The sequence below is a fragment of the Platichthys flesus genome, chromosome 6 (assembly GCF_949316205.1).
Source record: "Platichthys flesus chromosome 6, fPlaFle2.1, whole genome shotgun sequence".
Classification (NCBI taxonomy): domain Eukaryota; kingdom Metazoa; phylum Chordata; class Actinopteri; order Pleuronectiformes; family Pleuronectidae; genus Platichthys; species Platichthys flesus.
Window position 1 is genome coordinate 14052204 of NC_084950.1, and position 14245 is coordinate 14066448.

The 14245-nt window shown below is 39.1% G+C and overlaps 1 protein-coding gene across 4 annotated transcripts; it reads left to right on the forward strand.

The window, feature by feature from the left end:
- Positions 1–535: 535 nt before the first annotated feature.
- On the forward strand, positions 536–13186 carry arih1 (ariadne ubiquitin-conjugating enzyme E2 binding protein homolog 1 (Drosophila)). 4 transcript variants are annotated; one of them, XM_062390164.1, is made up of 14 exons: positions 543–1005; positions 4326–4393; positions 4485–4632; positions 6092–6184; positions 6271–6326; positions 6960–7026; positions 7143–7249; positions 7367–7409; positions 7515–7586; positions 7971–8101; positions 8560–8617; positions 10089–10352; positions 11140–11252; positions 11335–13186. In XM_062390164.1, exons 1-14 carry the CDS (start codon positions 718–720, stop codon positions 11417–11419), a joined length of 1593 nt encoding a protein of 530 aa, XP_062246148.1. In that variant the 5' UTR covers positions 543–717; the 3' UTR covers positions 11420–13186. The 4 variants fall into 4 exon arrangements, 3 of the variants coding, with proteins under 3 accessions (XP_062246151.1, XP_062246148.1, XP_062246149.1); XM_062390165.1 differs by having other exon boundaries at positions 10092–10352; XR_009920870.1 differs by lacking the exons at positions 11140–11252; positions 11335–13186 and adding an exon at positions 8756–9494 and having other exon boundaries at positions 536–1005; positions 10092–10215.
- The last annotated feature ends 1059 nt before the right edge of the window (positions 13187–14245 follow it).

Here is a 14245-nt window from a genome sequence, read left to right on the forward strand (position 1 = left end):
GATGATAAAGCCCAACCAAAAATTACACATGCATGTGACTGGGGAGTAATGTTTCTAAGTGTCCTCTTAATTTGTAGGGTCTCATAGAGTTTTCACCTTTCAGACATAAAATCCACACTGGTCTCTCCCCATGTCCTACTCCATTGACTGTGAACCCAAGAGCAAGATATGCTTCCTCGTACTTCATTTTCAACTTGTTTTTTTTGTCCCTGACCGACTGCTGCACGTGAACGAGCTCTGATCTGGTGTCGTGTGTGTGTGTCTCTGAGAGAGTGAATGGGTGCGGGACGGAGCCCCGGGGCCTGGCTACGGCGAAAGAGCGCTTTGTTTACTGCTCCACCGTTAAAGAGATGCGGACGTCAAAACATTAGCTCGAATATAATATTAGTTCCGCCTAACATTTCCCCTTCCTGGTCACGCGCCACACCTGTCATGCCGCCGCACCACACCGTGTGGCAGCCAAAGCAGCTGCCTCTACAAAGGGTGGCAGCCAAAGCAGCTGCCTTTAAATCAGTGGCAGTTGGTGTTGACACCGGAAGTGCCTCGCGATGTACCGCTGCCACGATTTGAGCTTGCCCTTACTGTGTTATTTTCGCTGCAGCTGAAATCAGGCTCGGATAATTTTTGGTAGAGTTTCCCGTATTGTTCCTCGGTCGACATCCCACACACCGCAGAGCCTCTGGTGTGCGTGTCGCGGGTTCGATAACCACCCCAGGAATGGACTCAGACGAGGGTTATAACTATGAATACGACGACGAGGAGGAGGAATGTAGCGAGGACAGCGCCGAAGAGGAGCCCGAGGACGACACCCTGGAGCTCGGAGAGGTGGAGTTGGTCGATCCCGTGGTGGCCGGTGGGGATCGAGACGAATGCGGGGAGACCGGCGGAGGGAGCCATGGTCCCGGCGAGGAAGAGGAGGAGGACTACCGCTTTGAGGTTTTGACCGCCGAGCAGATCCTCCAGCATATGGTGGAGTGTATCAAGGAGGTCAACGAGGTCATCCAGGTGGGTATTTTGTTGTGTCAGTGGTAGGAAAGACCGGGGTCCAGGCTTGGCTGGAGCGTAAACAGGCCGTGGACGCTAGCTTAGCCATTAGCATGGCAGGAGTAGTTTACTTGCTGGAAGTTGGCAGTTTAAGTGACCCGATTTACTCAAGACGAAAAAATATATTTATTCCTAACATAGCCCCCCGTTTGTGTGCGGCTCCATTGAAACCAAGACGTGGAGCACTTTAAATTTGGACATTATAGCAACCATTTGTAAACCAATAGTGTTCCAGGAAGTAGTCTCATCCCTGCTGAGAAGTTGGCATTAACGGTTGCTAAGCTAATGATGGCTCACAAGTTAGCTAGCTTGCTAACTAGCTCACTGTTACCGTTTAAGTAGCACCTGGCTTTAAATGCATTACGCCGGCAATTAGGTCACTGCCAAGTCGGGCTGGGTGACAATTGAGGTGTGTTAGTCGAGCAGATTTAAACTGAACCTTAAGAAATGTACAGAATCGAATGTCCGTGGACGTTATTCCAGTGTTGGACGAAAGGCTTGGTCATCGAGTTGGTTAGCAAGTTCCATGCTAGGTGACTTGCGTTTATGTTAACAAACTATTTCATTGCGACTCTTCTAGTAAAACGGCCGGATAAGTGGATCGTAAAGAAGACATCGAAATCTGTTGGCCATTCAAATTCAGATTTGAGGAGGGGGGGACTCAATGGAGTCCTTCAGGTTGGCGTTTACTTGATGCCTCCATTTCCTTTCCTTTAGCTTCACTTGGACACAGAATAAAATGGAAAGTGCTCCTGATAAATCTGTCACGTTTGACCATTGTAAGAAATTGCGTTGCCTTCAGCGTGTATCACATACATGTGAGTGTCATCATTCACTATGAGAAGCCCATATAACTAGATTATATCAGTTCTGTGGAGACAGTGCAGCCACATGGGAGTTATTTCTACAGCAGAAACAACAGACATCGTGATTCTGCTATAAATAGTATTTATTTGTAACTCCTTGATTTTCAGGGTTTTTGAAATACTAACTATTAACAAAAATCACTGTCTGTGTTCTAAATCAAAGTTGTGAGTGTGGAATAATTGACAAGATAGTTAAATTCACTTGAATGTTATGTTCTGGTCTCTTGTGACTCTGCACGTGAAGAGATTTTGCCTTGTGTCTGAAAACGCTGTCAGGAAAGATAACTAAAGATCAACATCCCCACAAACTACAGCCCCTAAAAATCACTATGAAATTGAATCAGCACCTTACCAATTCATAACGAAAACAAAATGTACATTATAACATTTATTTCACTGCTGTCATATTTGATCAGTTTTAGTTTTCATTTTATTATGCTGTCACACTGTCATACGTTATGGATACATAGACACTAATGTCATTATTGTTTTTTTAATATCTTATTTAAACTCTAGATGTTTTTATATAAGTACATGAATCTCTGATAAACAATTACAAAACTGAAGGCTCTGAAGTTTTTTGAATTAGTATATTTCCTATTGACAGCTGCACAGTGAGAAAGTATTTAGTCATTTGAATTTATTTGAGGATTTGTTTTTATTATTTATAGTTTTACTGAGCTTTAACGCTAATAATCATTGGCAAACAACAGAAAACATTCAGCTGCAGCCTCACATTTTTAGCTGGCACTGATTGTTGCCTCATTGGTTTAAATTAGAAACGTGCTGGTGGTTTGTTTTATCAGTTGTAACTAATCAACTCGATAACGGGCCTGAATTAAACTTGTCTGTTGTCAGTCTGTCTGCTCTCTGCACACAGTTGTCACTACTTTTCAAAGAAGACACAGCCACCAGGCTGTTTTGTGGGTTCCATCTAATCCAACAGAGTGAAACATCTTAGTGTTTCACTTCATGCCACCGTCTGAGATGTCATTTTTCAAATATATATCATATGAACAAGTCAAGCTTGCAGACAAACTATTTCCTGTTACAACACACAGAAACTAGTACATGTATATGAGCATATGACAGCCCTGACTCAGAAAAATAAACATTTAACAGAAGCACTACTTGTGTTTCTCCTGCTGATAATTTTTCAGCTTGAATGGATGCCACAGAGAAAAGCACCAGCTCCACTCTCATCACATAGTCACACATGCAGGTCAAGAGTTAGGCATTGTATTTGTGTTGCTCCTGAACCACGAAACTGGTGGTAGGAGCATATATTTATTGTATCTCTGCAATATTATATGGACCTATAGTATATATGCCAAGGTACACTGATGCTCTTTTAGTGGCTCTTGTTGGCCAAGCACTTTACTAACTTACTTTATGTTGGGTTTTTCTTTTAATTTAAACTATCAGGAGAGAGTAGGTTTGCATAGTTAATGGTGTGGTCACTACCTAGTGGTGTAAATAGGGAATATGCAAATAGAGCACAAATCCACAAACTTAACTTTAAAATGTGCCACTTGCTAGCTCAACATTTCCATTAGTGATTTTCAACTGACTCCGGCTTCAGGTAGTGACTTCATTAATTCACCAATGCTCCGTATTCACTGCCTTCATTCGTGTTCACATAATACAGCAATATGTTAAGCCTCATACGCACTGAAAATACCTTGCATACAGTGTAATGCAATTGTGTTTGTGACATTATCTTTATTTGCAGCATCATCAGCAATAATTCAGGGCTCTACAGTATGGTGTGCTTCTTTAAAGGTGAACTATCATATTCACATTGTAGAAACAATGCGACAAATAAAAAATGAAATTTACTCAGGACTAGTTCATTTCAAACCAGAACTTGTGCAAAAATGGATCCGATGGAACCTTTAAATTAAATGTTGCTATTGACCTGGTTCACTTTAGTTTGTTGTTGCACTGTCAGTTCAGAATCCCTTGACTTTCTATTAGGCCAATAGCACACTCCCAAAAAGCTATTTATATGTATTTCCACTGCGAACAGAAAAAATATATCTGAAACTATACCCTGCAGGGAACATTTCTTTCTGTTTCATTTAGAAAATGTCTTCAGATGGTTTCAGAAAATTTAATTGAACATTATGTTACTTAAGAGGCTGTCATTTGTGATGGTTTAGCAATGTATTTTACTCTAATGAATGATGTTTCACATGTTTTTTTAAAGCCAAACATCATTCATGGATGAATCGTAATGTGAGAACTATTAAATCTACAACTATTATAGGAGATTTCATTGACTTAATTTATTGTAATGTTGGACCAGTCTTGACTAACAGTAGTCTTAATCGATATCTTACTTTGAGAGAGAGAGACAGATCATCATAGGTTCCTCTTTGTTTATTTCTGATCAATCCTTTTTCCCTTCTTCAGAATCCTGCAACAATAACACGCATCCTTCTCAGTCACTTCAACTGGGATAAAGAAAAGCTTATGGAAAGGTAACAATCTCTGCCTTACAAATTATAATTTTTTCCCCATTTTTGCACTTAATGCTTTTTTTAAATTCTGGTTTGTTTTTCATCTATACAGGTATTTTGATGGTAACCTGGACAAGCTTTTCTCTGAGTGTCATGTCATTAACCCCAGTAAGAAGCCTCGGATCCGTCCTCCAATCAACACTAGGTCATCGGCACAGGACTTGCCATGTCAGATTTGCTATCTGAACTTCCCCAACTCTGTGAGTCCTGTTATGACACTTGTATTACGCTGCAGGAGCTGAACGTTGCTCGGTTGCAAGTTGTAGTTTTATGATGAGATTAGGTTGAATTATCAGATGATTTAGCTTTTTTTGGCACAATAGCACAAAATATTTGCTTTTAATTTGTTTCATTTAAAGGGGTCCCCTAACTGACGCATTGTCACAGACCTTTAATCATATTTGGTAAGTTATGTGTTCATTAACCCATTATCTATTATGAAGAACCAGGATTATTGTCTTCTGACACCTGTGATATACAGATATCATTTAATTTAAAGGTACTTGATTTAACTCAGTATTTAATACTGTGGGTTAGATTTATAAACAACGTTGCGATTGATTTTAGTTCTAATGCTGAAAGTAAAGTATCATAAAGTTTTTTTGGACTTTAGCCTCAGGGAGTCACACCAGGAACCTCGCTGCTGAAGGAACAGCGAGGTTCCTGGTGTACCCATTTCTTGTGTTTATAGGGATGATAAAATTCTTTGATGATATCAACCAAGACTGAGCCTGTAAAGAGCTGTCTACCTTCCTGCTTTTTCAGTCAGGGTTACAATAGAAAAATGTCAAGGCATGTTTTTTCAATTACAAATGTTGAACAGTAAGTTGTTCCAATTGTAAGTAAAGATTATTAATACAAAAACAACTTTGAAAACGGTATTATAAGTGTTACATAACTGTTTTAAGTTTAATGCTTCTATTTCCCTCTCACTTGGCATTACCTGAACAGCTGTTTATTAGCAATGCTATACGATTTCAGCGGGAAATAGCAAATGATTGTCTTTCTACCAATCATAGCAAATGATTGTCTCAAAATTGGTTTAAAAAGTTATACAAGATTTTATGTGGACGTCTCCAAAAGTGCAGGGTGTCCATTATCAATGGGTACATACAACACTGTAATGTATGAACAGGTGGAGGAAATATCTGTTGAAAAAGCATTCTGCCGGAAGTTACAGTTTTCATTAAGATATATATATATATATTCATGTGCATCATGTTTTGAAGCACATGGTTCCCTCCAATGAAACACTCCTCCCTGTGGAAGAGCAAGAGGGTTCCTGGGAAACAATGTTATTAAATCCTTTATCAGCAGAAGAAGCTTAAAGGTCAAGGTAAAAACAAATCTCTACAAATGAATCAAATTTGTATGGTTTCACTCATATAATACTGCGTATTATCTCAACAAATATTTAATTTGTGTAGGAGCAGGTTTAGAATATTAAATTAGGTATAATATTTTTACATAGGATTATCCGTTTTTGTTATAAAAACAGTTTGTGAAAACAAAGCTGTTTTGTCAACTCAAGATACTTTTTCTTTCAATATAATCACTTCGACTATCCTGGTCACCAAAGTTTAAATGATTATTATAATGTGACGCCTTGTATGTCTTATCTGGAATCACAGTAGAGGTTTCTCTCCTTCTCTCTTACAGTATTTCACCGGCCTGGAGTGTGGACACAAGTTCTGCATGCAGTGCTGGGGAGATTACCTGACCACCAAAATCATAGAAGAAGGAATGGGACAGGTACCTACTGAGATGTACTGAGATGTTTTCAGTCATTTAAGTAAAAGCTGTCTGACTAATGATTTACCTGCTTGTTTTCTTCTCAGACCATTTCTTGTCCCGCTCATAGTTGTGACATTTTGGTCGATGACAACACAGTCATGTGAGTATCTGTTTTGTGTTGGTATTTGTTCCTATGTCTTTTGTCATTTTGTTCAGCAATGATCAGCACAGGAACATTAGTACGATTGTCCTTTAATTTGCATGCTGTGTTAAAGGAATATAAACTGTAAATTGGATTAATTTGAACCTGACGTTTCTCTGTCTTCGATCAGGCCACTGCTTTACTGCTTCACAGTACTTATGTTCAGTCTGTTGTCCAAAGAAACGTACCTCCATATTGGAAGCATCGACACTAATCTCATGTACCAGCTTTTAAGCTGACAGTAATTGTCTTAGCCTACATTCTGATCTCACAAGCTAGCAAGAGACCTAAACGTGCTGTCACTCATCAGTTAAGGGTGCAACATGCACTGACACACATGTTCCCCATGTCAACATATAATGTGCATGTTGGTCCGGAATTAGTAGCCTGCGTCCAAGCTCTTAGTTTTGTTATAATATAAAATGCAATGTTGGTGCAATGTTAACTCAAGGAAAAACAAAGTAGTGTGACTCTTTTTGGTTTTGTTTGTTGCATTGCTGTTAAGAAGGTGCAATTCAGAATAAAAGTTTTTTGATCAGTTATCCATTTTCTGTAATGATCTAATTGTAATTGATTTGACTTTTCTTATAGGCGCCTCATAACAGATTCAAAAGTGAAGTTGAAGTACCAGCATCTAATTACAAATAGTTTTGTAGAGGTAAGCCTTGATTTGTTGTTTGTCCTCGAAATGGATACGAAAACGATGTGAAAAACCTGTAAAGACATAGCATCCATGAAACAAAGTTTATATACTGTCTCATTACTTCTGTCTAGTGCAATCGACTGTTAAAGTGGTGCCCTGCGCCAGACTGCCATCACGTTGTCAAGGTCCAGTACCCAGATGCCAAACCAGTGAGGTGCAAGTGTGGTCGTCAGTTCTGGTACGAGAGTTTGTTTTAAAAAATTGTGTAGAAGACAATTGAGAAATGACAGTAAAAGTACTCTGCATTTAACAGTGATTTTTGAATCTGACTTATTTTTCTGATCTGTTGTTGCAGTTTCAACTGTGGAGAGAACTGGCACGACCCTGTTAAGTGTAAGGTAAGAGATCTTATCAGATAGAGCTAAACTATCTCTTCATCTTGAATTAAAATCCCTATTTGCTGTTAACATGATTATATCCTCTTCATTTTATTTATTTTGTAGTGGCTGAGAAAATGGATTAAGAAATGTGATGATGACAGTGAAACTTCAAACTGGATTGCAGCAAATACTAAGGTATGGAATCAACAAGGTCTCCTCAGATACTTGTTCATGACTGTAGAGAATCCATGCTATGGAATCAGAGAAATTTTAAGTGTGGCAATACTGAAATGAGCACTAAGGTGTTTTTAAAGGTTTTTAATCGTGTATTACAGTCAAATGACTTGTTTGATTGAATAATGTTCCAAGCTACCAGGCCTTAATTACTCTTTTGGACAAAATGTCCGACTTAGCGTCATTAAAAGTAAACATCTACTGGCCTTTAGGTAATTTTTAAGTATTTCTCTTAAATTCCTCTTTGCTTTAAGGGTTGTATATGTTTACTTTTCCAGATTTTTGTGAAAAAGAAATTGCTCTTGTGCAGATGTTTACAAAAATCATGATCCCCTCTCCTGACAGGAGTGTCCAAAATGCCATGTGACCATTGAGAAAGATGGTGGCTGCAATCATATGGTTTGTCGGAACCAGAACTGCAAAGCTGAGTTCTGCTGGGTATGCCTTGGTCCATGGGAACCCCATGGCTCAGCCTGGTAAGAACTGACAGCTTAGAGAGCAAATTAGTAAATTACTCTTTCCATGTTGGATTAAACCTCTAGAAAGTCTTGATGATGGTATTGTCACTTAAATTAAAAGCTTTAACTTTTGTTTATCACATTTAAGTATGTGGAAAATAGATGATCGCAGTACATGTATATCCTTCACAGGTATAAATGTAAATGGTCATGCAATTTCGTATCTTAATACATAAATGTAAACCAAGGATATGGTAATTTTTCTTATTCATCCTTATTTGCTTAATCAGCCCACTGTGGTTGTGTAAAACATACCAGGAGACTGCAGACCTATTTAAGTATTTAAGGAAATATGGTCTGGCTGGACTTAAATGAATAGTCAGCCACTTGGCCAGCAGCCAGTGTTTATGGAAAGCTCTCAACAGTAGCAATGTGCGTTATCCTGCAAAACATTTTGAATGGTCTTATTGTTTCAGGTACAACTGCAATCGCTACAATGAAGATGATGCCAAGGCAGCCAGAGATGCACAAGAGGTATTTAATGATCCTGAAAGACATATTGAAAACATTAGCACACTGTATCTTTGATGTATATTTGCTACATAATCACTTAATATCAGTGTGCAGCATTCAGTCTTATTAAAAACATGTAACTTCCATTTATAAACACAGATGCAGCAGCACGCTGCAAGTATTGTTTCCATCCTTCTGCACTGGCTCACACGTGCACATTCATACAAGAAATCCAGAAGAAATTTATACAATTTGATAATCTCCAAAACCATCTGTTTAAACTCATCAGTTCCTTTTGTACAAAACATTAGTACAGTGAATGCTGCTGCTTTGGCCTGAAATGACATTGATCAGCCACAACATTAAATCCACCTGTCAAATATGCAGGTCTCACCAAAGTACCTCTGAACTGTCAAAGAATTGAATGCACAAAATCTTTTAAGATGTATCATAGCATCAGATTTGAATCTAGTGAATTTGGAGACCTATCCAAGCCCAATCATTATGGCATAGTCGTTGCAGAGTGGCAGTGCAGGTAATCCTAGTTTAAGATGGATTCCCTTGCCATGAAGAGATTTAATTAATTTGAAACAATGTCAAGGTGGGTGGTACGTTTCAGGGTAACATCCACATGAATGCCACTACCCAAGGTTTCCCAGGTGAACATTGCTCAGAGCGTCACGCCGTGTCCGTCGGCCTCATCCTTTTTAGATTTTTTTCTTCCCATGGCGCATCCTGTTGCCATCTCTTCCTCAGGTAAATGATGCACCCCGACGATCCACATGGTGTAAAAGAAAATATGACTCATCAGACCAGGCCTCCATTGCTCAATGGTCCAGCTCAGCTCAATGTGCCCATTGTGCGCAATTTCGGTTGTGGACTGTTTTGCGGCTACACAGTGAGCTGCGATGCTATGTGTGTTCTGACTGCTTTCTATCATAACCACCATTTCTGCTACAGAAGCATTTATGTGGGATTTGACCACACAGGCCAGTCTTCCCTCACCATCTACAGCTATGAACCAAAGACTCACATGACTGTGTCACCAATTCATCAGTTGTACTTTATTGGTTGTCACATTTGCGAGGTACTGACTGCTGTGTACCAGAAACATCATTCTACACCTGACAGTTTGGAGATGCTCTAACTCATCTCGTGATCACAATTTGGCCCTTGTCACAAGTTGATCAACTCCTTACTTGCCCATGTTAATGCTTCCAACACACTAACTATAAGAAATGACTAATATATCCCAAAATCTAAATTGGTCACTTACTGCTTTAGTGCTTTGTGTTTTGTGCCTGAAAACATAAATGTCTGTTACATCTCCAACAAACATGGTTAACTGTCCCACACTGATAAATGATGTGTTGCCTGAAATGTTTGCCTTTTTAAAATCTAGATGTATAATTATTTATAGCTGGTTATCCAGTACCTGTGAGCTCGACTGGAGTAAAAGCTAAAATTTGGTTCCATACTCTTTGTGTGTGAGCAGCGTTCCAGGGCGGCATTGCAGCGGTACCTATTCTACTGCAACCGCTACATGAACCACATGCAGAGCCTGCGCTTCGAGCACAAGCTGTATGCTCAGGTCAAGCAGAAGATGGAGGAGATGCAGCAGCACAACATGTCTTGGATTGAGGTGCAGTTTCTGAAGAAGGCTGTGGATGTGCTGTGCCAGTGCCGCTCCACACTCATGTTCACTTACGTCTTTGCCTTCTACCTCAAGAAGAACAACCAGTCCATTATTTTTGAGGTATGAGCTATATAATATTCTTAAGTTGATAAGATTTATATTAAACTTGGAACTAATTCCTGTTTTTATACCAAAGATTCTGCCTCAAAACTTAACAAGGAAAGCAAAAGCTTACTCGTGAGGATGTAATTAGTGACCACACAAGGTTTGAAATTGATTGGTTGAGTGGTTATTGAGTGAATCACAATAATTGCCTCCAGAGATTTCTCTACTTATAGTTGGGAAAAGTAATGAAAACAATTTTATATATATCTATATATAGATATATATGATGACACTCTTGTTTCAGTCTTTTGAGATATAATTTTTTCAATTTTGGTCTAACTCCGATAACATTTTAATATAACAATTGTAAAACCACTTTTCATCACACAAAATGTAGAATTTTGCTACAAAGCACAACACTATTGCCACACATAACAAAAAATATCATCCTACATATTATTAGATTATCTTGCCAACATTAGCTTTCTTCTCGTCTTACTCACACACACTCTTGACTTGTTTGATCCAGTCCCAACATTTCTTTGTACAGTCATCATTTTAAAACAGATTATACCAGGATGTATACACATTTCCATTCATGGTTCTGCTCTGGCAGCAGATCTACTCCACTGGCAAAGACCAACACAGTCAGCTGATTGTTGGAGGGGGGAAAGGGAAGAAATGGGCCCATAGTTCCTGAAGTCTGAGCTGGGCCTTATGCAGGACATCATGGATTACTGACATTTCTCTAGTCTGTGTTCGGACATAAACCAATATTGTGTGTCACTTTTTGTTTGAACAGAACAACCAGGCAGACCTGGAAAACGCCACTGAGGTGCTGTCTGGCTACCTAGAGCGGGACATATCCCAGGATTCCTTGCAGGATATCAAGCAGAAAGTACAAGATAAGTACAGGTCAGTGACGGACGAATGGTTATCCACATCGTCCACTGTTTGTGCATTCTTGGACTAAAATGAGTGTCTCTTGTGTCTGTAGATACTGTGAGAGCAGGCGAAGAGTGCTGCTACAGCACGTGCATGAAGGCTATGAGAAGGACCTGTGGGAGTACATTGAGGATTGAGGACACATCCCAATGCAACGGACTCTTGAGTATCTTGACAAACTAGAGCGCTGATGCAATTTAACAGGGCAGCACTGGCCTTCTGCCGCCTTCCTTTGGCAAAACAACCACTTTTGCATCATTTTTCCTGGATTTGTTTAACAAAATCTTAAAAGTAAATTATATTTAAATAAAAGGTAGAGTAATAAAAAGAAAGTGTACTTCAGTATTGTTAGCAACAGAGTGGAGTCTTGGGCAAGCAGAAAATCCATCTTAAACAACTACATCTTTTTGGCTTGTATTGTAACACCTCCCCTGAACTATCTTATTTTCCTGTTTTTTGCTTGTGAATCCTTTCTGTTTTGATTTTGACTTGTTTTCCCATTAGTGTGAAAATGTTTTCAACACAGCTTTAATTGTCCTGGCCCTGTCTGCTATATGTGATGAGGTCCTTGTCTGGGTGGCTGAATGTTAAGAGGCTGATTGCAAAGGGGCAAAGACATTTCAGGGGAGTGGGGAGAAGAAAAAAAACCATCAAAAGAACAAAATGGCAAGTCTGTATTTTTCAATTTGTAAATAGTCCATATGCATGGAAGTAAAAGAGCAAGAGTGGCACGTGTTTGCATAATTTTTCAATTTTGAAATATTTATTCTTTACCAATATTGATGAAGGTGTACTTGCCACATAGGTTGAGTCTATGTGATCCCTCCACAGTTTGTGGGAGTTTGGTCTTTGGCAAGAAGGCATTCGCCCTATCATCCTCAGTCTCTTCAGAGCGATGCACAAGCTACACCTTATCAGTGGATCTCAATGGGGACTGATGGAAAGGATTTCTCTTAATTGCCAAGTGATCAGATAAAGGATTCCGTTTTACAGTACAAAGGAAAGGACGTACGCACCAGTTCTGTGCCGCTCTATTCTAACCGTTTGCTGTACCCTCTTAGATGTTGTTAAAGGTGTTTAACATTTAAGAAGATTACTAATTATTTGCAAGAGCCAAACTGAGTGACATTCACTCTTTTTTTTCTTTTTTTTTTCTTTGCTTCTTTCGTTTTCTCTTTTCCCAACATGGCTTGGAGTAGCCCTCTTAAAGCATAGCTTGCACCTTGGGGATTGAAGGAAGGTAATAGAATGTACTGACAGCACAGCTTTGTAGTGCGGCTTATTGGGCTGGATCACCGACAAACAGGGTCAGTCATTTTGCATTACTACGCAGGGAAGACTTGGACGGGACGGGGCTGACGATGGCCGCTCCTCTTTGAAGCGATCTCTAGCCTTGCAGTGAGACTGAACATTGCTTTAAACAGATCTACACAGATGGACTTGCGTGATTCTTTGGCAGATGAGGAATATAGGGCAAACTTTCAAAGGTTGTAGGACTGCTTTATAACGCTGATATGCTTTTGCATTAAAGACTGTATTATTATTTTTTTTCGCACATAGGTTGAGGATTCAACATTGAAATGTCAGTGCCCCTCCAGATTTTGCATTCTTCAGTGTGGTGGTTGCTCTGGTTGTCAAGCTCTCTGCTTGTGGATGCTCGTCCATGTCGCTTGAATATGGCAGTCTTCACAAGATTGACTGGAGGGGACATGTATACACAGGCACTGATACAAGTCAGGAGATGACACCAAAGTGTCAGCCATCATTAAAACACATCCTTTACCCCAGTGTCCGATCTTTGGGGTAATCTCTCGCAAATGCTTCTTATGTGTTAAAACTCATTATTTTATCCTAGCAAATTATAAACTGTATTGTTTATTTGAATAAATGTCATGAGAAATCTCGTTTTGGGGAGTACTGTGTGAGTCATTAGAGTAGGTTTTGTCTCAATCATATTAAGAACTCAAACATCCATGATGCATTTCTGCGCTATGTGTTTTGCGACTTTATGTTCTACAGAACTAGATAGTCTTCCAGAATAGCGTGAAATTCAATTGGTAACTTATGGAATCATTCAGATTTTTGGGCTAAAATGTTTGCTTGTTTTGCACCACTTTTACTTTGCAGATTGTACGATAAACAATCAAGTGGTTGTTTGTTTGTCACTTTTTTTCAATTTATTTTGTCTCAAGTCACAAACCAATGATGAAAGGAGCTGAATTGATGATATCCAAAAGATCCAAAGGCTCTTTTCACTAATCTGTCTTGCAGGTAACAGCAACTATCGCTACCATCATTAGACTAATAAGCTCTCCAGGGCTCGCTCTGTTTCATTGTGTCTGCTAGTAAATAAACATTTCATAATGATTGAATTAACAGAAGCATATACTTGCATTAATCCGAGACATCCAAAAACTTTTAATACTTTTCTACATATCTTTTCTTTATGCTATCAAAAGGTGTTTTATTTCCTATTAGTGTAAAAATGTGGGAGAAATTAGTTGTCTGTTTTGGAGAAAATATTAAAGTGCAAAAATGTTGCAAACATTGTTGTGGCACGGGTGGTTGTTTGATGATGGACACAATGCTTTTTGTTGTGGCAACAGCCATTTTAATTAAATGAAGCACTTTTGATAGTTTCTAAGATAAAAGGGTATTTTGCAACTCCAAACTTTGCCAATGGATGGGGACAAAGACAGTTTCTTTAAAAGGTAATGTTTACAGAAGGAACGGCTCTTTTTTTTTTAAAGTGCTTTGTCATTTACAGCATGACACCCACACTGATGTGGCGGAAGAGATTAAACTGACAAAGTCGTTATCTGTAGCGTGAGAAGTTAAACGTTTTAAGCTGCATAAGACTTAGTACTCACGCCACATTAACGGTTTGAGATAAGATCGTACGGTCATTGGTAACATCTGTTCGCAATATGTCAAATGTATTTTTGATTGAGACTGTGCAACAT